This window comes from Mobula birostris, chromosome 5, assembly GCF_030028105.1.
Source record: "Mobula birostris isolate sMobBir1 chromosome 5, sMobBir1.hap1, whole genome shotgun sequence".
In the NCBI taxonomy this organism is placed as follows: domain Eukaryota; kingdom Metazoa; phylum Chordata; class Chondrichthyes; order Myliobatiformes; family Myliobatidae; genus Mobula; species Mobula birostris.
Window position 1 is genome coordinate 159,694,580 of NC_092374.1, and position 22,500 is coordinate 159,717,079.

General features: G+C 40.4%; 1 protein-coding gene and 1 pseudogene across 3 annotated transcripts in view; both read right to left on the bottom strand.

The window, feature by feature from the left end:
- pibf1 (progesterone immunomodulatory binding factor 1) overlaps positions 1-22,500 on the bottom strand; it is a 168,527-nt gene that overhangs the window by 51,996 nt on the left and 94,031 nt on the right. For 2 of the 3 annotated variants that reach the window (XM_072258795.1, XM_072258796.1), the window contains exons 12-13: positions 17,154-17,304; positions 11,405-11,495 (exon numbers count right to left, since the gene is read on the bottom strand). In XM_072258795.1, the coding sequence (XP_072114896.1) occupies positions 11,405-11,495; positions 17,154-17,304 (242 nt within the window). Of the gene's footprint in view, positions 1-1,472; positions 1,648-11,404; positions 11,496-17,153; positions 17,305-22,500 lie in introns of those variants that run through there. The other variant, XM_072258798.1, reaches the window with a different exon arrangement.
- LOC140198010 (transmembrane protein 50B pseudogene) lies at positions 950-1,552 on the bottom strand (annotated as a pseudogene).

Sequence of the window (22,500 nt, forward strand, 5' to 3'; positions counted from 1 at the left end):
AAATTGGGAAGTAGAATTAAAATCGGTGGCCATTAGGAAATTCCACCTGTTGTTGCACACAGACTGAAGGTGCTTTATGGAGTGGTCCCCAGTCTATGTTGGGTGTTACTGATGTAGAGGAGGCCACACCAGGAGTACCAGATACAGTTAATGACCCCAACAGACTTGCAGGTGTTAGGGTCATAACTGGTGGTGAGGAAAGAGGTGAAGAGGCAGCTGTAGCATTTGTCCCACTTGCAGGAGTAAGTACCAAGACAGAGATCAGTGGGTGGGGAATGAGTTTTTTTTCCACAAAGTTTATTTCATAAATATTCTCAAGAGCGAATAAAAGTAAAGCTGATATGTAATAGTGGCATTCTATCTTCAGACAGTAATAAAATCTGGAGCAAACATTCTGATTCAGTAATTGACTTTATGACATTAAAATTTAAAACAATACAATAGGCATTCTTTTCTACAAATATTTTGTCTAAATCCAAAGTTTACAATGCTTAGGGGTGCAGATTTCTTTTTAAGACTGAAGAGCAGTAATAATAATACACATCCATATTTTCTTCAATGGACTCGATTAGCAGTCATATTACATTTATCAGCTCAAACAGTGCATCATTCACTGTTAACATGACTCATTAAAAGTTTCAAACATGGTTATCAAACTACAAAATTAAGCCCTAGAAATTTACACCCACCAAATATGTTGCATTGTAGCTTCTTGGTACTGTATGATTTATTCCATTGATTTCAATGGAGTGAACTTTGCCACATTACAATACATTGGCTGTATGAGGTTAGTGTTCAGCCCAGCAATAAGGGTGTGAATTTCTAAGCTTAGATGTTGGTAAAATGCAATGAGTTTTTCCAAGAATTGTTTTGTAGATAATATTACTAAAACTATTTAAATTACTGTTTGGCCAAAAAGTACAAAGCAATGTGTATTTGTAGGTTCTGTTTAAGTGCAGAACATCCTGAGTCATCTCAGTGCTGAAATGGAACAGCTTTTATGCGCAAAGCTCCTCTGTTCTCCCAAATTTATAGGTCAGGCTGCTAAAAAATATTAGTGCATTCTGAAGGAGAACAGCCAGGCCTGGATAAGCGTTAGCCTTTGGTACAACGTATGTCCCAAATAGGATCCACATGGAAGCTATGAGAGATCCAAACATTAGCTTGAAGCCAATGAAAAGCCAGATTCTTGCACCTGTCCTTCCCAAACAGCCTTCACTGTATCCATCACCTTGGACCTGCCCATTAGATATAGCATTAATCATGAAGAAAGCTATAGTTGACATAACACCACATGTGTGAAAAGCATGGTTCATGTCTTTATTTGTTGGGTAAGCAACTGCAGCAACTATCATTATCCACCAACCTGTGAAGAACAACACTCCAGCAACTATAGATGCAATGGTATTTCTGCTTTCTCCCCAATCAATACATTCAAATTCCGGCCAGCAAAAATTGTCCAGGAACCCTGCCATTTTAAAGAGACTTTGAGACCTTCCACAAGTATTCAACCAATGATGTCTTCAGTCGTCGAGATCTCTTCAGAATCTGACCTCGGCCTCCTCGAGGCAAAGCCTATATCGCAGAAACCTCTTCAGCACCTCCCTGTCCACCTTATGTTCAGCCTCTGCATGCCGCTGCCAAGCCCTGGGAAATGAGTTCTGATGAATTTCAAACCTTCCTCCAAAACATTCTCCTTTATTCCCCAATTTTCTACAATTTGTGATTTTGTTCCAAGCTCATAACCAGACTTACGCATAGTTTTTCAATTGGAGCTCTCTCCCTGAAAATGCAGCTTCCATTAAACAATATCCAAAACACTCATTTACCTTTACAGGATAAATCTAGAAGTTAGAAGTTAATTTAATTATGCTGCAGTCAATTATATACAGTGCTAATTTCTATGCCCAGAAACTTATATTAAACCACAAAGGTGATTTTGCAAATATATCAATTTCTTCTTTTGACAGTCTTTGTAATGGAAGTATCGTCCCAGAGATTAAATATAACTTTGTGATTGAGATCAAGTCTCATATCTAATGCAGTCATGCCAATCTAGGTTTAGAGAATAAAGTCTAAACAAATCACACAGGATCATGTCATACTTTGGGAAATCTGCCATCAAATAAAGCATGTAGGGGCAACATCTTGATTGACATGTGGTTAATCATACTGAGATCATGTTTAATTTACTAAGTCGCTTTGCACATGCTTAATTTCCCAAAGCATTTTTCTTTAGAGGCAGGAAAAGACCTGCAAAAGGGAAAATTGTATTTTGATACACTGACACGCTCCATTTATTTCATTTTTATTAGTATGTGCAGAAATGGAAAGGACAAAAAATGATTGCTGAAAAATATGATCTTTAAAAAATTTATGAAAACTTAGAACTTGCAAAAAATAAACCTTATGCTTTAGCAGATAAAACCACAAAATTATGGGCACATCTATTACTCAACACAAAAAATTAAATTCCTTTCCTTTAAAGAAGGTGTCACTCGCTGAAGCAACAATCTCCCCTCTCCACTAGCAGGCAGAAAATACAAAAGCCTGAAAACACATAACAGAATCAGAATCAGGTTTAATATCCCTGTCATATGTCGTGACATTTGTTGTTTTGTGGCAATACATAAAAATACAAACTATAAATCATAATAAATAAATATTGAAATACAGTAAATAAATTGTGCAAAATGAGAGGAAAAGAAAGAGTGACGCAGGGTTCATGGGTTCATTGTCTTTTCAGAAACAAGAAGCTGTTCCTGAAGTGTTGAGTGTGTGTTTTCAAGCTCCTGTACCTTCTCCTTGATGGTAGCAATGAAAAGAGGGCATGTCCTGAGTGATGGGGGTCCTTAATGATGGATGGCGCCATTTAAGGCATCGCCTTTTGATAGTGTCCTCGATGCTTGGGAGGTTAATGCCCATGATGTTTCTGCAGCTTTTTTCAAACCAGTGCAGTCGCCCCTCTATACCAAATGATGATGCAATCAGTTAAAATGCTCTCCACAGAATATCTGTAGAAGTTTGTGGGTGTCTTTGGTGACATAACAAGTCCCCCAAACTCCTAATGAAATATAGCCGCTGTTGTGTCTTCTTTGTAATTGCATCAATATGTTGGGCCCAGGATAGACCTTCAGAGATGCTGACACCCAGGAACTTGAAATTGCTCAACCTTTCCACTATTGATCCCCAGATGAACACTGGTGTGTGTTCCTTCGACTTCCCCTTCCTGAAATCCACTATCAGTCTTATTGACATTGAGTGCAAGGATGTTGTTGTGAGACCACTCAACCAACTGATCTATCTCACTCCTGTATGCCCCCCTTGTCACTATCTGAAATTCTGCTAACAATAGCATCGTTGGCAAATTTATAGATGGTGTTTGAAATCTGCCTAGCCACACAATTGTGTGTGTAGAGAGAGTAGAGCAGTGGGCTAAGCACACATCCTTGAAGTGTGCTGGTGTTGACTGTCAGCTAGGATGAGATGTTATTTCCAATCCACACAGACTGTGGTCTCCCAGTGAGGAAGTCAAAGATCCAGTTGCACTGGGAGGTACAAAAGCCCAGGCTTTGGAGCTTGGTGGTTAGCACTGATTGTATTGACTGCTGAGCTGTAATCATTAACTATCAGCCTGACTTAGGTATTACTATTGTCTAGGCGATCCAAAGCTGAGTGGAGAGCCAGTGAGATTGCGTCTGCTGTAGACATGTAGTGGCAACAGGCAAATTGCAGCAGGTCCAGTCCTTGCTTAGGCAGGAGCTGATTCTAGCCATGACCAAGCACTCAAAGCCTTCATCATAGTAGATGTGAATGCCACTGTGCGATAGTGGTTGAGGCAGCTCACCTTGCTCTTCTTGGCCACTGGTCTGATTGTTTCCCTTTTGAAGCATGTGGGAACTTCTGACTGCAGCAGTGAAGAGACTGAAGGGAGCCTTGAACACTCCCAAAAGTTGGTAGGGCTCTGAAAACCTGTGCCAACCAAGTACACCATCAGGGCCTGATGCCTTGTGGGGGTTCACCCTCTTGAAAGATGTTCTGTCTTCAGCCTCCAAGACAGAGGCAACAGGGTCATCAGATGCTGCAGGGATTCACACAGGTTAAGTTTCATTCTTACTTTCAAAACGTGCATAAAAGTTACTGAGCTCATCTGGGAGTGAAGCATCACTGCCATTCATGATATTAGGTTTCATTTTGTAGGAAGTAATGGCCTGAAACACACTGATGTGCATCCGATTCTGTCTAACCTCAATCAGAATTGCTTTTTTCGCTCTTAAAATAGCCTTCTGTAGGTCATATCTGAATTTCTTGTATAGTCCTGGTCTTGAATGCCACAGATCTAGCCCTCAGCAGACTATGAATCTCCTGGCTCATCCATGGCTTCTGGGTTGGGTATGTCCAGTATGTACCACCATTTTTAAGGACAGCTTCTATCTGCTGTTACAAAACTACTGAACAGTTTCCTAATATAATAAAATGGACTCTTGCCCTCACAATCTACGACACCATGGCCTTGCACCTTATTGTCTATCTGTATTGCACTTTCTCTATAACTGTAACACTTTATTCTGCATTCTTTTATTGTTTACCTTGAACTATCTTAATCACCACTGTAATGAATTAATCCATATGGATGGTATGCAAGTTTTTCACTGTAGCAATATGTGATAATAATAAACCAATTTAACTTTTTAAGATAAACGTGGAAATCAAATATAAAAAAATGAGGTCAAATCAACCAATAGATTGCCTTAACCTTCCACTTTCCAACCATGGGATTTACAATCATGTTTTCAGATAGACATGAAAATATTGATATTCTGAAACTTGGTACAAAATCAAAAACATCTAAATTATTTATAGAAAGATGCTTGGAGGGCTATATCATACTGTGAGTTGGTTAGAGCAATTATTTCATGGTTGAGAAGTCTGGGGATTTCCCTGACAACTTTTAGCATTAATAGGATTATGCTGTCATCTACAAAAATGCAAAAAGTCATCAATGGCTCAGATCTGGGAGAATCAGAGACAGCCATGGTGATATGAATGTGTTATTCTGTACATAAAGATTTTCAAACATGCTGGAATTATTGTTCCATCATAGCCCTTCTTAAGAAATGAAGCTTCAGTGGTGTTAAACTGTGATCATTAGGAAACGTTATCTAGATACTTTATCAAACAGCCCATCTTAAATGCCACAGAGGCCTGTATATACTCTTCTTAACAGTGATTCTTAACCACATTCCAAGACTACGTGTCGAGTTAGCAATCATGCTCAAATTTTCCATGCATGCAAACAGGAATAGCAATGTAATGCAATCTAACAAACAAATTTAAATTTAAGAAAATTACTGGCATTAAAATTCTGGCCCAAATACATATTAAGAGGATGGTATTGATGTTACTAATACAACTTATATAGCTTGATTGACATAAATTAACAAATTAAATACTATTTTCCATTTTAAGAATCTTTCTTTTAAAAACGAAATACTGCAAGCACAAAAAAAATTAGAATTTTACAGATGGTTTGAAAGCACTCAGCTGCATATTCTTGTACATATTTGCCCTCAAACACTAAAGCATAACAATAAACTCTAACCAAAATTAAAACATCAACAAAATCACTGTAAAAGTTGAGAAGTCTTCAGCAGACTAATTTTTAGATTCATCATCACCACAGCTTTACAACTTACGCATTTACTAAGACTTTGTAATCATGTTTTTACTGTCTGCAATTCTCAAAAGATTTGTTTAACACTTGTGCCCCAGGGTAGAACTGAAGGATAAGAATGGAATCTCAGAAATGCTTGACGAGAATGAAGACCTGATTTGGGATAAATATCTAGTGTGTCTGCCTACTGAGATGTTAAGTAATCTTGCTGAAAGCAGCTTTGTAAAAACAAGGGAAATGGTCAGAAAACAATTGTTAGAAATCTAAAACTGATGGATATGCATTTTTCTAATACCAGATGTGTATTAAATTTAAATAAATGCCTTTTCCTGAATCGAAGAACATTTTTCACCAGCACGTTTATGACCAAATGTTTGATTATTTTTTTGAATCATCTTTAAAATTCTGTTGTTATGGATTTAAAATAAGGAAGGATTCATGAAAAGGGAAGATGGCCAGGTTACTTGAGGGATTAGTAGAGGCAGGGACAAGGACATGTTCCTCTGCATTACAATCCAGTTTAATATCACGATTTCACCATCAATAGTGACTGACAAATGTTGTGTTTCTGATCATGTGTAACTGTGTACACTGCAATGAATTTTCAGTTTTGGAATGTAATCAAATATTTTTTCCACAGAGCTGGATGAGCACGTGACCCATCTACCCCGCCCCCCCCAACCTTTCAGTGCTACTATTGGTAGCAGTAAGGTCATTGTAGCAGCACATGGGCTACTAGCAATGAATATCTGAGTCATGGCAGGTGTTAAATATGTTTTTATTACTCCAAGGTGGAAAAGTACACTAAACTTCTCCCAGCACCAGTTCATAGCCTTCTGTAGGTGAAAGAAGGAGAAAAGGATTATACTACTTTGGCTCTGCTATTATCAATATTTACTGTCATTATTATAAATTGGTTTATTATTGTCACATGTACCGAGGTACAGTGAGAAAATTTTATTCTGCATGTCATCCTTACATGTTATTTCATTACATCAAGGTACTACAAGGGAAAACTAACAGAATGGAGAATAAAGTATTACAGAGAAAGTGCAGTGAAGGCAGACAGTATGATGCAAGGGCTATGATGAGGTAGACTGAAGTCAAGAGTCCATCTTATCATACAAGAGGGCCACCAGTAGTTTTATAACAGCAAGGTAGAAGCCATCCTTGAGCTTGGTAGAATTTGCTTTTAGGCTATTGTATTAAGAAAGGGAGAGAAGAGAACTTGTCTGGGATGGGTGGGGTCTTTGATTATGTTGGCTGCTTTACTAAGGCAGCTTGAAGTACAGGCAGAGTCTATGGAAGTGAGGCTGGTTTCCATGATGTGCTGAGCTGCGTTCACAACTTGCTGTAAAATGAAATGCCAAATGACGGGAATGCGACATGATAGAACTTTCATTGTTTGTGCCATATCAGTACTTGGCAGAGGAATATTCCATGACTGCAGACTGCTAACATTGGAAAGGGACTGAAATTTCAAATTGACTGGCTTTAAAGGAGTGGATATCCTTTAATTTAATATCTTTTTCACGTTTAAGAAAATTAATAATTTTAAATTAAAAGAATTCTTTCCACCCTGATTAATGCTCACTGATAATCTCATTGCTCACATGCTTGGTCTTCTCCGAGGTTAATCTCCTGCACTTCTGATTTTCTGTATTGGCGTTGTATCTTTAACAACGCTAGTTTCCCTGGTTGCAAGTGTGAGCTTTGCAAATTGGTGTATTTGCACCTGGAGGTTTATGATAGTTCCCATGATTTGTAGCTTCATCTTCAGAGGCAAAGATAATCTCTTTCATGCTATTGTCAAGCATCAAAGGTAAATATTGCTTTGTGTTAGTTTTCTCATCAAAGCTGTCTTGTGCATTTGTGTGTTGGGGGTACATCATCTGATCAGACAACAGTGTCATCAAGGATTTGCCCTCTAGCATGTTATCTTTAAGTGTTGTCTCAGCTTAAATTCCATTATGGATTCTGCTTGTGCTGTTTAATGCACTGCTGATTTTCAAACAGAGGAGCAGAATTAGGCCATTTGGCCCATCAAATCTGCTCCACGACTCAATCATGGCTGATCCTTTTTTCCCCTCCTCAGCCCCACTCCCTGACCTACTACCCGTAACCTTTGATGCCGTGTCTAATCAAGAACCTATCAAGCTCAGCCTTAAATACACCCAACGACCTGGCTTCCACAGCTGCCTGTGGTCATAAATTCCACAAATTCACCAACCCCTGGCTAAAGAAATTTCTCTGCAACTCTGCTTTAAGTGGACACCCCTCTATTTTGAGGCAGGGCCCTCTTGTCTGAAACTCCCCCACCATCGGAAACATCCTTTCCACATCTACTCTGTCTAGGCCTTTCAACATTCGAAAGGTTTCAATGAGATCCCCCTTCATCCTTTTAAATTCCAGTGAGTACAGACCCGCAGCAATCAAACTTTTCTTGTATGATAACCCTTTCAATCCTGGAATCATCTTTGTGACCCTCCTCTGAACCCTCTCCACTACCAGCACCATCTTTTCTTAGATGAGGAGCCCAAAACTGTTCACAATACTCAAGGTGAGGCCTCACCAGTGCCTTATAAAGACGTGTCCTAGCATCACATCCCTGCTCTTGTATTCTAGATTTCTTTAAATGAATGTTAACATTGCATTTGCCTTCCTCGCCACTGACTCGACCTGTAAGTTAACCTTTACGATGGTCTGCCAGGAAATTCCCAAGTTCCTTTGCATCTCAGGTTTTTGGATCTTCTCCCCATTTAGAAAATAGTCTGCGCACTTATTTCTATTACCAAAGAGCATGACCATGTATCTTCCAACATTGTACTTCATTTGCCACTCTCTTGCCTATTCTCCTAATCAGTCTAAGACCTTCTGCAGCCTACCTATTTCCTCAACACTATCTGCCCCTCCACCAATCTTCGTATCATCTGCAAACTTGGCAACAAAGCTATCTATTCCATCATCCAAATCATTGATATACAGCACAAAAAGCAGTCCCAACACCGACCCCTGCAGAACACCACTAGTCACTGCCAGCCAACCAGAAAAGGATCCTTTTATTCCCACTCGCTGCCTCCTACCAATCAGCCAATGCTCTAACCATGTCAGTAACTTTCCTGTAATACCATGGGCTCTTACCTTGGTAAGCAGCCTCATCTGTGGCACCTTGTCAAAGGCCTTCTGAAAGTCCAAATATCCAACACCAACTGCATCCCCTTTACCTATCTTACCTGTAATCTCCTCAAAGAATTCCAACAGGTTCATCAGGCAAGATTTTCCCTGAAGGAAACCATACTGACTCTGTCCTATCTTGTCCTGTGCCAAGTACTTCATAACCTCCCCCTTAACAATTGACTCCAACATCTTCCAACCACTGAAGTCAGGCTAATTGACATATAATTTCCTTTCTGCTGCCTTCTTCCTTTCTTAAGGAGTGGAGTGACATTTGCAATTTTCCAGTTCAGAGTCCAATGATTTTTGAAAGGTTATTACTCATGCCTCCACAATCTCTACCGCTACCTCTTTCAGAACCCTAACTTGCAGTTCATCTGGCTTAGGTGCCTTATCTACCCTTAAGTCTTTCAGCTTTTTGTGCACCTTCTCCCTTGTAATAGTAACTGCACTCAGTTCTCTTCCCTCACACCCTTCAGCATCTGGCACACTGCTAGTGTCATCATAAGGGTCATTACAACTGAATGTTACAAGAATAGTTCATTATAATGATATCATACAAGAGCACATTTCAGCTTTAGCATCTGGGACTTGCACAAAGCTATGACGACGTAGAAGGTACATATTCAAGATTCTAATATTTCGTTGTCATTGGAAATCTTTAATATTTTATTTTTTTGGAACAAAAATTTCATCTTGAATTTGTTTTCACCTGAAAGAACTGCAGACTGGATAAACATAATACAACAGGTCTGTGACCTGAAACAATGGGCTAGATGTTTGCTTTCATACGACCTGAAATCATGGCCTGCGGTCTACTAATGCTCACACTATCTAGCCTCGCTGTCTCAGTGATTCCCTCATTCTAGTCGTATGATCTGAACAAGAACAAAGCATGTCCCATGTATGAGATGACACAGTGAAGAGTTCTGATCTTACATTTGATATAGCTGGAGATGGAACTTCGTCAGTTGTATAAATCTGCAACTGATCTTTAGCTTTTAATTGTCATGGCCAACGAGTAAAACATTTACAAACTATTTAAATTGAAGTAAATTATATGAATAAAATTTTGCATTAAAATAAAGTAAAACATATAACTAGATGTTAAACCAGTGCCAAAAATAACTTATCTTCCCTCGTGACGTTCTAAATTGTGTTCCACGATCTTCGCTGAAATCAATGAGGACTCAGATCCTACGCCAGATCTGACCCAAGAAAAGATCCAACAAAAGCTTCCCACTGAGGAATTCCACAAAGCTAGGAACCACTGCAGAAGTCAGTGACAGAGAAAACCAACAGAAGCAGACTTCTAATTCTATTAATAAATTCTGCTCATCCAATTCTCACAGAACGTAGTATGCTGTAGAAGTCTGAGACATGCTGCTACTTAATGAGTTGGATGCAGAGAGTACCAATGAAAACTGTTGCAAATTTCAGCAACAAATCCTATCCCCTTGATGTTCAATAAGGCACAGACATTTGGACCACTGGTATTATTCTCAGTTTCAAATGGGAGATGAAGTTGTTAGCTTTATATTTTGTTTCCCTGAGTCCTTTCATTTTTAATTTAACAAATGTGCATTACAGTTGGTATCTTTGCATTCTGTTCTCCTCTATAAATAGATGTCATATAAATAGGTTCATGATAGGGATAATCAATAGAATAGCCACTGAACCGTATACTGCCCATGATCACTATTTGTTAAATCCACCATTACCTGAAATGGGCCAACTTCCACAACTTCCAATTTGATCAGCCAGGCCTTCAAAGAAATGTTTTGACAGTGAGTTATGTCAAGCCCATGATGAATAAATTGTCAAAGCGCTTGAACATTTAGGAATGCCCTTGGCATTCACAAGTATTTAAAACATTCAAGAACTGCTAAAAAAAAATGATCATAGTATAAACATTTTTCAAAATGTTAATAAATCCAGAAAAATATCTTCAATATAAATTAACTGCTTCACAGACACTACCTTACATTAAGATGAATGGAGTCGCCTCATTAGCAGCAAACTTGGAAAAGGTTCAGTAGCGGATTCCTTGTGTAAATGCTAGAAAATGCAGAAATTGGCATCCAGCAGTGGATTCTGCAATGACTTTAGCATCGTAGCAGAATTAGTTCTGTGAGTTCCCACACAGTCACACACTTTTGCAGGAATCCTAAACCTCCACACAGTTTTGTCAGCTGACATTACCGTAAACTGACTTAGAAGAGTCTCATTCATTATTTGAAAGCTGATGTGGATTGCCAACTTTCCAAACAACTAATACAAGTAACTGGTACTCCCAAAGTAAACTTGCATAAAACACACAATCTTTGAAACATGGGGTACAAGGGCAGATGCTTCATTGACACATTTAATTATCTTTGATGGGAAGTGGAGCTGAAACAGACTGTGTGGGAGTTCTTAATTATATCAGAATGGGAAAAATTTCAGCACTTGCTTCATAAATTTCTTCAAATAATGTTAATTCCTGTGGTATTTTTACTTCCTCTGGCGGTACTTAGTAGGTGGGAAAAAATAAAGAAAACACATTTCATTTCTTACCTTTGTTTAAGGCGGCGCTTCGCAGTTGTGGGAACATTAGCACCGTAACCATAAGAGAAAAGAACACGTTCAGCATCATCCTCATTTTCCACTGCAGGAAGAAAGCAAGAGGATTATAAACATATGCCATTGAAATTTGAAAAAAAAATAATACACATAATTAACCAATTGGCAACCTGTAAAATTAGTAATATATCAATATTAAGAAGTTTCATGTATCATTCATAACACAATCACAATACTTTGGAAAACAATTGTAGGATCGTAATGTGCGGACAGAAGCACACCAATCATAACTTAAAAATCTTGCCCATCATCACTTTTAATGGGATTCCTTGACATTGAAAAAAAATGAGATAAATGCTCTCCAATGGTTGATGGATAAATGTAAAATATTGTGACTACACAAATGAGATCCCAAATTAGCTATCTGCATCCTAATACAGTATCAATAAATAATAAGTTCATTGCTGCTGTCTAAAATATCCAGTTTGTAAGTTGCAAATAACATACCATCCAGTGCTAGGAAAATTCCATAGAAGAGTCTAAGCAGCTCTGACATTCAACGGCATTATCATTATAAAATTCCTGACAAACAGCCAAAATCACAGTGGGACATGTTATATAAATCTAGGTCAGTGGTATTCCACGCAGAGGTCCATCTGATTTTCCAAGCTTCACCAACACATACAAAGTTTAAGTATGGCACAATACTTAACACTTTGGCTTGTACAGGAGAGTGAGGAGATAATCGATCAGAATTACAGGGAAGTAGTCACCACTAAGTTGCAGGAGGTGAATAGCTGGGTGACCGTCAAGAGAGATGGAAATGTGTATATGCAGTTAGCGCAGAATGCTCCTGTGGCCATTCTTCTCAATAATAGGTATACCGCTTTCGATACTGTTGTGGGAAATGACATCTCAGGGGAATGCCATGGAGACCAGGTTACTGGCACTGAGCATAGGTCTGTGGTGCAGAAGGGAAAGAGGGAGAAGAGGGGAGCAGTAGTGATAGGGGACTCAATAGTCAAGGGAACAGACAGGACATTCTGTGGACATGAACAGGACACCCGAATGGTAGTTGCCTCCCTGGTGCCAGGGTCAGGGACATTTCATATCACGTCCACAACATTGTGGAGAGGGAGGGAGAACAGCCAGGTATCTTGGTACATATTGGTACCAATGACAAAGGAAGGAAAGGCAAAGAGGTCCTGAAAAGAGAATTTAGAGAGCCAGGTAGAAAGCTGAGAAACAGGACCTCCAGGATAGTAATTTCTGGATTACTACTTATGGCACATGCCAATGAAAGTAGAAACAGGATGATTTGGCAGATTAATATGTGGCTGAGAAGCTGGTGCAGGGGGCAGGGCTTCAGGTTCTTGAATCATTGGGATCACTTGATGAGTTGCACCTGAACCAGAAGGGGACCAATATCCTCGCGGGCAGGTTTGTTAGAGTTGTTGGGGAGGGTTTAAACTAGTTTGGTAGAGGGTGGGAACTGGAGTTAAAGGACTCAGGATAGGACGGATGGTAAAAAAGTAAAGATAGCATGCAGTCAGACTATCAGGAAGGGCAGGCAGATGATGGGACTTTATTGCAGCCAACAGGCTGAGTATCAAAACAGTAGGGATGCAGAATCAGAAAGGATAGCAAATAGGGTACTCAAGGTGTTGTATCTAAATGCGCGTAGTATAAAAAATAAGGTGGATGATCTTGTTGCACTCTTACAGATTGCCAGGTATGATGTTGTGGCCATTACTGAATCGTGGCTGAAGGACGGTTGTAGTTGGGAGCTGAATGTCAAGGTTACACGTTATATCGGAGGGAAAGGAAGGTAGGCAGAGGGGGTGGTGTGGCTCTACTGGTAAATAATGGTGTCAGATCAGTAGAAAGTTGTGGCATAGGATCGGAAGATGTTGAATCCTTGTGGGTTGAGTCAAGAAACTGTAAAGGTAAAACGACCCCAATGGCCGTTATATACAGCCCTCCCAACAGTAGCTGGGATGTGGACCACAGATTACAATGGGAAGTAGAAAAGGTGTGTAAAAAGGGCAATGTTATGATAGTCATGGGAGATTTCAACAGGCAGGTCAATTGGAGAAATTTGTTGCAATGCCTAATAAATGGCTTTTTGGAGCAGTCTGTTGTTGAGCAGCTAGGGGATCAGCTATACTTTGGTAACAGCTTCAAAATTTGTGACCACCACAATCTATGACAAAACCAGCAGATGTGTGCTAGCAATACCATCTCCTAGTCACATACCTTCTTAACTTGATACTTATAATTGCCATTTCTTCATTTTCACCGTGTAGAAATTCTGGAATTCCTACCCAACAAAATAGTGGGAGTATCTTTATTCATCATAGAAACAGCAATTCAAGGCAGCTCACTATTTCTCCCTTACAGGAAACTAAACGATATTACTACAATGGAGAGGATGGTAAATGGCACATCAGGTACATGCCAACTCCCAGGAGAGCAACTTCATCAATCTAATTTCCCTTCTTCTTCTTTCCCAGTAACTTGTGAATTACAAACTTTCACATGACCATAACATCCCCCCTTTAATTTTTTTACACTCATTTGTTCAAAGGAGTAATTTCCTACCAGTATGCCTTTTGTCTATAGCAGGGGTGTCAAACTACCGGCCCAGGAAGGGGTCCAATCCAGCCTGCGGGATGATTTGGGAAAAAAAAGTATATTCACGAACATTTATAATGCATCTGTACGGCAGCCGTGTTTTCTCCCTTGCCGCACTCTCTCCCACTGCTGTCTGTGCCGCCTGCTGTGCCGGCAGCTTGTTGTGTGTACTTAGAAAACAATAGGCGGCAGTTAACCACCCGCTGTGCATAAGCACCTACCACCCTGCACTGAAGGCCACTAGGGCCCCACTTACGTCATCAGACACAGTATAAACACACAGAGTACTCAGGTAAGTAACACCTGTAGTAAGGCTGAGACTGTTTGCTGCTGTGGTTCAAAATGCTTTCCAGGAAAAGAGAAGTTGACATCGAAGGTCAGATATTCAACAATAATTGGAAAGATCGTTTTTTCTTCCGTGAGGTCAACGGCAAATCTGTGTATCTGATATGCTCGCAACAACTGGCTGTGGCAAAAGAGTAAAATATCAAACAACACTATGAGACGTCACACGGAGAAAAATATGACAAGTACGCACAACGACTCAGAACGCAAAAGGTAAACAAGCTTGAAGCAGCTCTGAACAAACAGCAATCAGTGTTCACCAAAAGTTGAGAGACTCATGATGGAGCTGTCAAGGCCAGCTATATTATTGCCAGCAAAATAGCTGCTGTGTCAAAGCCATACTCAGAGGGGGGATTCATCAAAGCACGCATGCTGACGGCGGCTGAGCTGGTGTGCCTTGAGAATAGACAGGCTGTTGGTAATATCAGCTTGTCAAGAAATACTGTGGCAGAGAGAATCGGGGACCTTGCTGGAGATTTGGACAGTCAACTAAAAGACAAAGTGAAGTCATTTTTTGCCTTCTCTATTGCAATTGATGAGAGCACCGATGTGATTGATGTAGCTCAATTGGGAATATTTATTCGTGGTGTTGATGCATCTTTGACCATCACCGAGGAGTTTGTGGAGATGGTGCCCACGACAAACACCACAACGGCGAACAACATTTTCTCCAGCCTCGTCAAGGCCTTGGACAGACTGGGGGTTGACTAGAGTCACGCTGTCAGCGTGGCAACAGACGGCGCATGGTCGGGGAAAAAGGCAGGTCGGGAAAAAGCCAAGGGACTCAACCATTGGCAATTTGACACTCTTTTGTCCGAAAGTAATATTGGATATGGCCTACCCTACTACACTGAAGTCCGCTGGTTAAGCAGAGGGGTTGTGCTCAAAGTCTTTTTCAATTACGTGGGGAAATTGGACTATTCGTGAACGAGAAAGGGAAGCCAGTGGCAGAGTTGGATGACCCAGACTGGCTTCATGATCTTGCATTTTTGGTGGATATAACATAGCACATAAATGTGCTTAATGTTAACATGCAAGGCCGCAACAAACTTGTTACGGAATACCACGACAGAATTCGTGCCTTTCAAACTAAATTAGGCCTGTGGGAGATGCAACTATCCTGGAGCAACCCAGCTCGTTTCCCCTCTTTGCAGTCTGTGCGTGTTGCTCATGGGAATAATGACAACATGGACAGGTACAAGGACAAAATACCACGGCTGAAAAGTGAGTTTTAGAATCGTTTCCAAATTTTCACTCAGCACGAGAAGGAATTCTCACTATTTCGCTCGCTGTTTGCCGTCAACGCAGCATCAGACGTGCCAGAGGAACTCTAAGTGGAACTAATTGAAATTCAGTGTAACTCGGCTTTGAAATATAAATTTGAGACTGTGGGTCTGGACTCGTTCTATCAATACCTGGGACCGATGTACCCCAAGATGACAGACTTTGCCTCAAAGATCCTTTGCATGTTCAGGACAACATATCTCTGTGAGCAGGCGTTCTCCATAATGAACATTAACAAATCCAAACTGCGCTTGCAGCTGAAACACAGACACCTAAATGACATTATGAAAATCACAACTGCCCAGAAACTGGTCCCTGATGTTGACAGGCTGGTTAAAGCCAAGAGATGTCAGGTGTCTGGAAGCAGCAAGTGAAAAATGAGTGATACTGCTCCATGCACTGCAACATGTAAGCAAAATGCACTATGAAATATTGAGTGTATTAATATTGTGATTCATTCATTTTCTGACTATTCTGTTATTGTAAATATGATCACTTCAATAAAAATTAGAGGCTAATTGTGTTCATTGTCTGAGTTTGATTGCTGGAAGCAGGCTATTAAAAATTAGGTGCAGTTGTGTAGCCTATATTTACAATTTGTTTTGTTAGGCCTACATTTGTGTCTGCTAATGTTCGATTTCAAATGGTTTATTAATGGAAAGGGTGTGGCTCCCAAAACAACCTTAGCCAAAATAGAATCGTTTTTTCCCTCTCTCATCACAACTTTCTTGTAGCCTATGACTGTAAGTTAATACCAATCATAAAAATAACGCTTGCTAGGCAATCTTCTTCATAAGAAACGAAATTCGTAGAGTGAAACACTTTGTACTTATAGCAGAGACTGAGACACATGAGCAGGTTGAAAAAACAAAGGCAACGAAAGCTGTGGGAGCACGCACACACGCGTGCACAGCTGATCCGGCCCGCATGAAGTCACATTTTGCCCAATCCGGCCCGTGACCTAAAATGAGTTTGACACCCCTGGTCTATAGGATAAATCTGAAGCACTGGTTGTCATGGGAGAGTGTGCAAACACCACCACTTGAGGATTTTAACCTGGGTTCCTAGACCTACAAGGATAAAGTCCTAAATACTGTGCAAAGGTGCCTAGGACAGTAAAATTCCGATGCTGCCAGGGCCAACCAATAAAATATAGTTCTAGGACGTTCTACCAATTAACTTTCAAAAAGACTACGACGAGTTAAGTGAAAAGCAGTGAGGGTTGGTATATTGCATGAGCACAGTCTTTGATTAATGAACACCAGTACCATACTTTTGTCTCTCCATTAAACTCCACTGGATTCCACCTGTATCAATGGGTGTATTAATGGTCTACCTTTGATGATTAAAAATAATATAAAGAGCACATGCTCTATGTGGTTGGTGCAAGCTGACTATAAGAATGTTTGTAAATAAATCCTTCGCAATTTTGTTAGATAACAGTGAGAAGAGACCAGGCTATATCTCAACTATGGCTTACTTTCAGCTGATTGCATTATAACACCATCCAGTTCCTGTTCCAGTTTCTCATAAGTCTCCAATCGAGCTTGAAGCTCGGAGTTTTGAGTCTGAAGCTCACTGGTATGCTTGTCTGCTGATGCTTGCAGCTTGTAAAATTCTTTTGTTAAAACCTGTCAAGGCAACAGCACAAAATAAAACCATTAACAGTAAACCCCCTATTACATACTAACTTTATAAAGTAAAATATATATTATTACAAAATACATAGTGCTGCACATCTGTAGTTGCACATGAAGAATCCTGAACACTTGCAAATAACTGGTCATTGTCTGGAAGACAGATGAGTAATTAGATACAGGACGGAAAAGGATGGAACAAGAAAGGACAAGGAGAGATGGAATGTTAAGAATCATGACAGAAAAACAAGAAAGATGAAGTAGAGAAAGTGAGGAATAGAGTGCATGGCATGGGATGCACAGGTGGAAAGATGATTTGATGAAAGAGAGGCAGAGAAAGTAAAGAGAAGTAAGAGGAGAAAAGCAGCCAGCAGTACACTTCTCAAGTTACTGGACTGCTGCTCAAGCTGCAGGAGCAATAAAGAATGATGACCGTGAATGCAAAGAACAGTCATGAAAACTTTTTACTTTTACAGCGTACTTCAGGAAGGAAAGTATCATTATCAACTAGCTTAATGTAATTTGACTTTTAATTGATTTGTGAAACGACTCCAGTTTAAGATGGTGCTGCTGAGGACAAGTGACAACTTACTGGTGGTTCCCAAAGTAAGAAATACAAATACTTTATTTAATAACACTTTTTCTGTGAAAAACAAAATATGGTAACCGATCACAAAAATAACAATGAAGAGGGGGCGAAGGCAAGGCTGACTCGATGGTTGAGGCGTGTGAGTGCGATGCAAAGTCAGAGAAGTGGTCAGAGCGAAGTTGAGGCTTGGTTGAGATGAAGTCGGGGTGTGAGAAACTGAGAAGAGTCGGAGAGGAGGAGTTTGGGAGCCCGTCTGTCTAAACTGAGAACGAGGTCCAAACAGTCCAAGTGCTGGACAAACTTGAAAATTCCGGGTACAGGCCGAAACTTGGCAGCGGGGTCCAGGTCCTGAACGTATCGATGTGACAGGACCTGGGACTCATGTGATGAATGACCCGATGTTTGGACGATTTTAAACGTCGGTCTGGATGGATTGAAAGGGCAGGGTGTCAGGACCGGAGGCAAGCGTTGGGACAGTTCTGTTCGCCATTCCACAATGTTTACTCCACTCTTTGCTGCACTGAAGCTGAGGCTGTGGACTTGCTCCGGGCTCTACGACATTTTGCTCAGCTGTGCGATGACCTGATGCTGAGGCTGTGGGCTTGCTCTGGGCTTTGTGTCTATGGACTCACTTTCATTCTGAATGCTGTTTGCTTGCTTTATTGTTTGCATGATTTGTTTTTTTTTCCTCCCTCTCTCCACATTGGGTGTTTGTTGATTTTTTAAACATGGGTTCTTTTGGGTTTCTTGTTTTGAGACCGCCTGTGAGGAGATAAATCTCAAGGCTGTATAATGCATACATACTTTGAACTTTGACTTTACAAGCTATTTAATTCAAGCAGTCATTATCAAGAGACTATAAGTACTAATCTTATCAGCAATGCTATGTGAATGAATAAACATATTGAGATAGGGGATTGGGACAGACTACAACGACTAGCTCAGTGTAGAGAAGCAAACAGAATTTTTACTTCTTTCTGCCTCGAACAATGGTTACCTGTAGTATCCCATTACCCAAGGAATAATAAATTCTCAGCTACTCTTTGGGAGTGTGGGTGTGTTCAGGTAATGTGCATTTTCTTTATGATTTCTTAAATTTAAGGAATTTTCTCACTGTTGAAAAAAGTTGAGTACTACCTACTCCTTTTTCACTCAAAGCAGTGATTGCTAAAATCTGATCCAGAATGTTGCATATACTGAGGTTTTAGAAGGCATTGGTTAGAGCACACTTGCAGTATATTAGCAATTTTGAGGCCCATATCTACGAAAGGATGTTGTGGCATTGGAGAAGGTCCAGAGGAGGTTTACAAGAATGATCCCGGGAATGAAAGGGTTATTGTGTGATGAATGTTTGATGGTTCTGGATCTGCACTCACTGGAGCATAGAAGAATAAAGGCAGATCTCACTGAAATCTACCGAATATTGAAAGGCCTAGATCGATTGGATGTGGAGAAGATGTTTCCTACAGTGGGGAAGTTTAGTACCAGAGGGCACAGCCTCAGAATAGAAAAATGTCCCTTTAGAATAGAGGAGGTATTTGTTCAGCCATAGGGTGGTGAATCTGTGGAATTCATTGCCACAGACAGCTGTGGAGGCTAAGCCACTGGGTATATTTAAAGTGAAGGTTGATACGTTTTCTGGATTAAAATGGTGCTGATGAAGCACAGCGACAACTTACTGGCAGCAACATCTATTAATTTCTTTATTAATCACACTTTTTCCTCAAAAACGATCACTGCAATCAATAGCCTGTAACTTCCATTTTGGAGTCGAGCTTTGGAACTGCCTGTATGACTTGGCATTTTTGCAGTGTGAGCTGAAATCTCAAAGGCACAGGATGGTTTCAGCGTGACATATATGGGCCGAATTGAGGTGGTGGGACCTGGGCCTGAGAGTGGAAATGAGCCAATGTTTGGCTGCTGGAACAGACTTGGGGGCAACTCAAAGTGGCAGAACCGAGGAGGCAGGGCTTGGGTCCCGAGCGCGAGAAACAAGTGGAGGTTTGACCAATTTAAGCGTTGGGCCAAATATCAAAGCAACAGCATCCAGGTCCGAGAGCAAAAATCAATTGTTTTGCTGACTCAGGTACCAGGCCAAACTGAAAAGATCAGGAGCATTGGGGCCAGAGGTGTGGGATGGGTCGTTGTTTAGCTCGCTGCTCCGTGACCGGTCTCTGCGCCAAACTGAGGTTGTGGCCTGAAACTAATGGGGTCTTGAATCAGCTGCAGTGATGACTGCCTTCATGGCTGTGGACTCACTGTCGTGAATTTCAATTCTGAATGTTATTTGCTTAATTTTATTGTTTGCAAGATTTGTTTTTTTTCCCCTGCACATTGGATGTTTGACAGTCTTTTTTTTAAATGGGTGCTATTGGGTTTCTTTGGTTTTTGGCTGCCTGTCTGTGATTGAAATAGCAAGGATTAATTATGCATGGAGACTCAACATTATCACCTTATGTGCTGTGTCAAGATGTAGGCGATCATGGTCTCCTGGCCATAATTTTTCTTGGCAAATCTTTCTACAGAAGTGCTTTGTCATAGGCCTTCTTCTGGGCAGTGTCTTTACAAGACGAGTGATTCCCCCAGCCAATATCAATACTTTTCAGAGATTGTCTGCCTGGTGTCAGTGGTCGCATAACCAGGACTTGTGATATGCACCAGTCGCTCATAAAACATCCACCACCTGCTGCCATTGCTTCAAGTGATGCTGACTGGGGGCTAAGCAGGTGCTACATCTTGCCCAAGGGTGACATGCAGGCTGGCGGAGGGAAGAAGCACCTTATACCTTCTTTGGTTGAGATGTATCTCCAGCCGCCACCCACGGAGACCAAGTAAATGAAGAACTTCAAAAACAAGAGAAAATCTGCAGATGCTGGAAATCCAAGCAACACACACAAAATACTGGAGGAGCTCAGCAGGCCAGGCAGCATCTATGAAACACTTGGTCCTTCTTACACTGAGAAAGAAGTGAGCAGGAGAATCAACCAGCTTTTTCATTTTGATCACTATCTAGCAGAAGAGGGTCAGAGCCGTCTCTATTTCCTGAGGAGACTGAGGTCCTTTAACATCTGCCGGACGTTGCTGAGGATGTTCTACGAGTCTGTGGTGGCCAGTGCTATCATGTGTGCTGTTGTGTGCTGGGGCAGCAGGCTGAGGGTAGCAGACACCAACAGAATCAACAATCTCATTCGTAAGGCCAGTGATGTTGTGGGGATGGAACTGGACTCTCTCACGGTGGTGTCTGAAAAGAGGATGCTGTCTAAGTTGCATGCCATCTTGGTCAATGTCTCCCATCCACTACATAATGTACTGGGTGGGCACAGGAGTACATTCAGCCAGAGACTCATTCCTCCAAGATGTAGCACAGAGCGTCATAGGAAGTCATTCCTGCCTGTGGCCATCAAACTTTACAACTCCTCCCTTGGAGGGTCAGACACCCTGTGCCGATAGGCTGGTCCTGGACTTATTTCATAATTTACTGGCATAATTTACATATTACTATTTAACTATTTATGGTTCTATTACTATTTCTATTACTATTTATTATTTATGGTGCAAATGTAATGAAAACCAATTTCCCCCTGGGATCAATAAAGTATGACTATGAACTATGAACTATATCATCACTGAAAATAATTTGGCAATAACTATATTTATTAAGCAATGCATTTTAAACCATAAACTTTGACTAACTTATTGACAGAATTCAAAACTGCATTATAATAAGATGAAGTAAATACCTTCCCTGTATAAAAAGACCACTCATTAACCGTCAGGGATTCCAAACTGACTCAACACGTCTCAAGTGAACCATAGGTTTTAATGATAGTTTTGGCCTTCATTACTAAGGCTAATGCTTTTCCAAAATAAATGCAGTTCCCACATATTTTTATTTAAAGGGCAAGTTTTATTTGTTATTTTTAAACAAAACATTAATTTTATAGCATGTGTACTCCAGAGAAAAAAAACTTCTAATTATTCTGGAAAGCACTGTTTGTACTCATTAGAGCAACATTGAAAGCTGATTTAAAGTATATTCTTTTTCTTTTTAATTTTAGTAGTCAAGGTAACAGTCTATAATCCCCAGGATCAACCTTCTGATGTATTAAAAATTGGAATAACATTTTTTCTTTTCCAGACTTCTGGTGCCACAATTCTGTCTAATGAGCTGAAACAACTTTCAGAACTATCAACTTTTTCCCCCCAATCTGATCAAGGTGTTTTATAACCATTCAAGCACATCATATTTTAATGGCTGTTGCTGATAAATACTTTTTCCACAAATACAAGTTACTCTAAATTATCTCGAAGGTTCTGGGTGGTCTCTGAGGTTCACTTACAACTGAAGCTTCAAACTCCCTGCTGCTAGTTCAATTGAATCAAAGGCACGGTAATCACAGTCTTACCTCTACTTGTATCAATGTTATTCCGCCAACAGAAGCTTAACTCCTCCCCGACTTTCCCTCCCTCTAGCTGGTGAAGTCACTTATCATTGGATCTTGTTAAACCAAATTAATTGCCTCAGTAATGCATGAACATCCTGAACGGTAAAGATCTCCACTAGTTCCTTATACCTTTTCTTCTTTCTTCCATTCCTATCT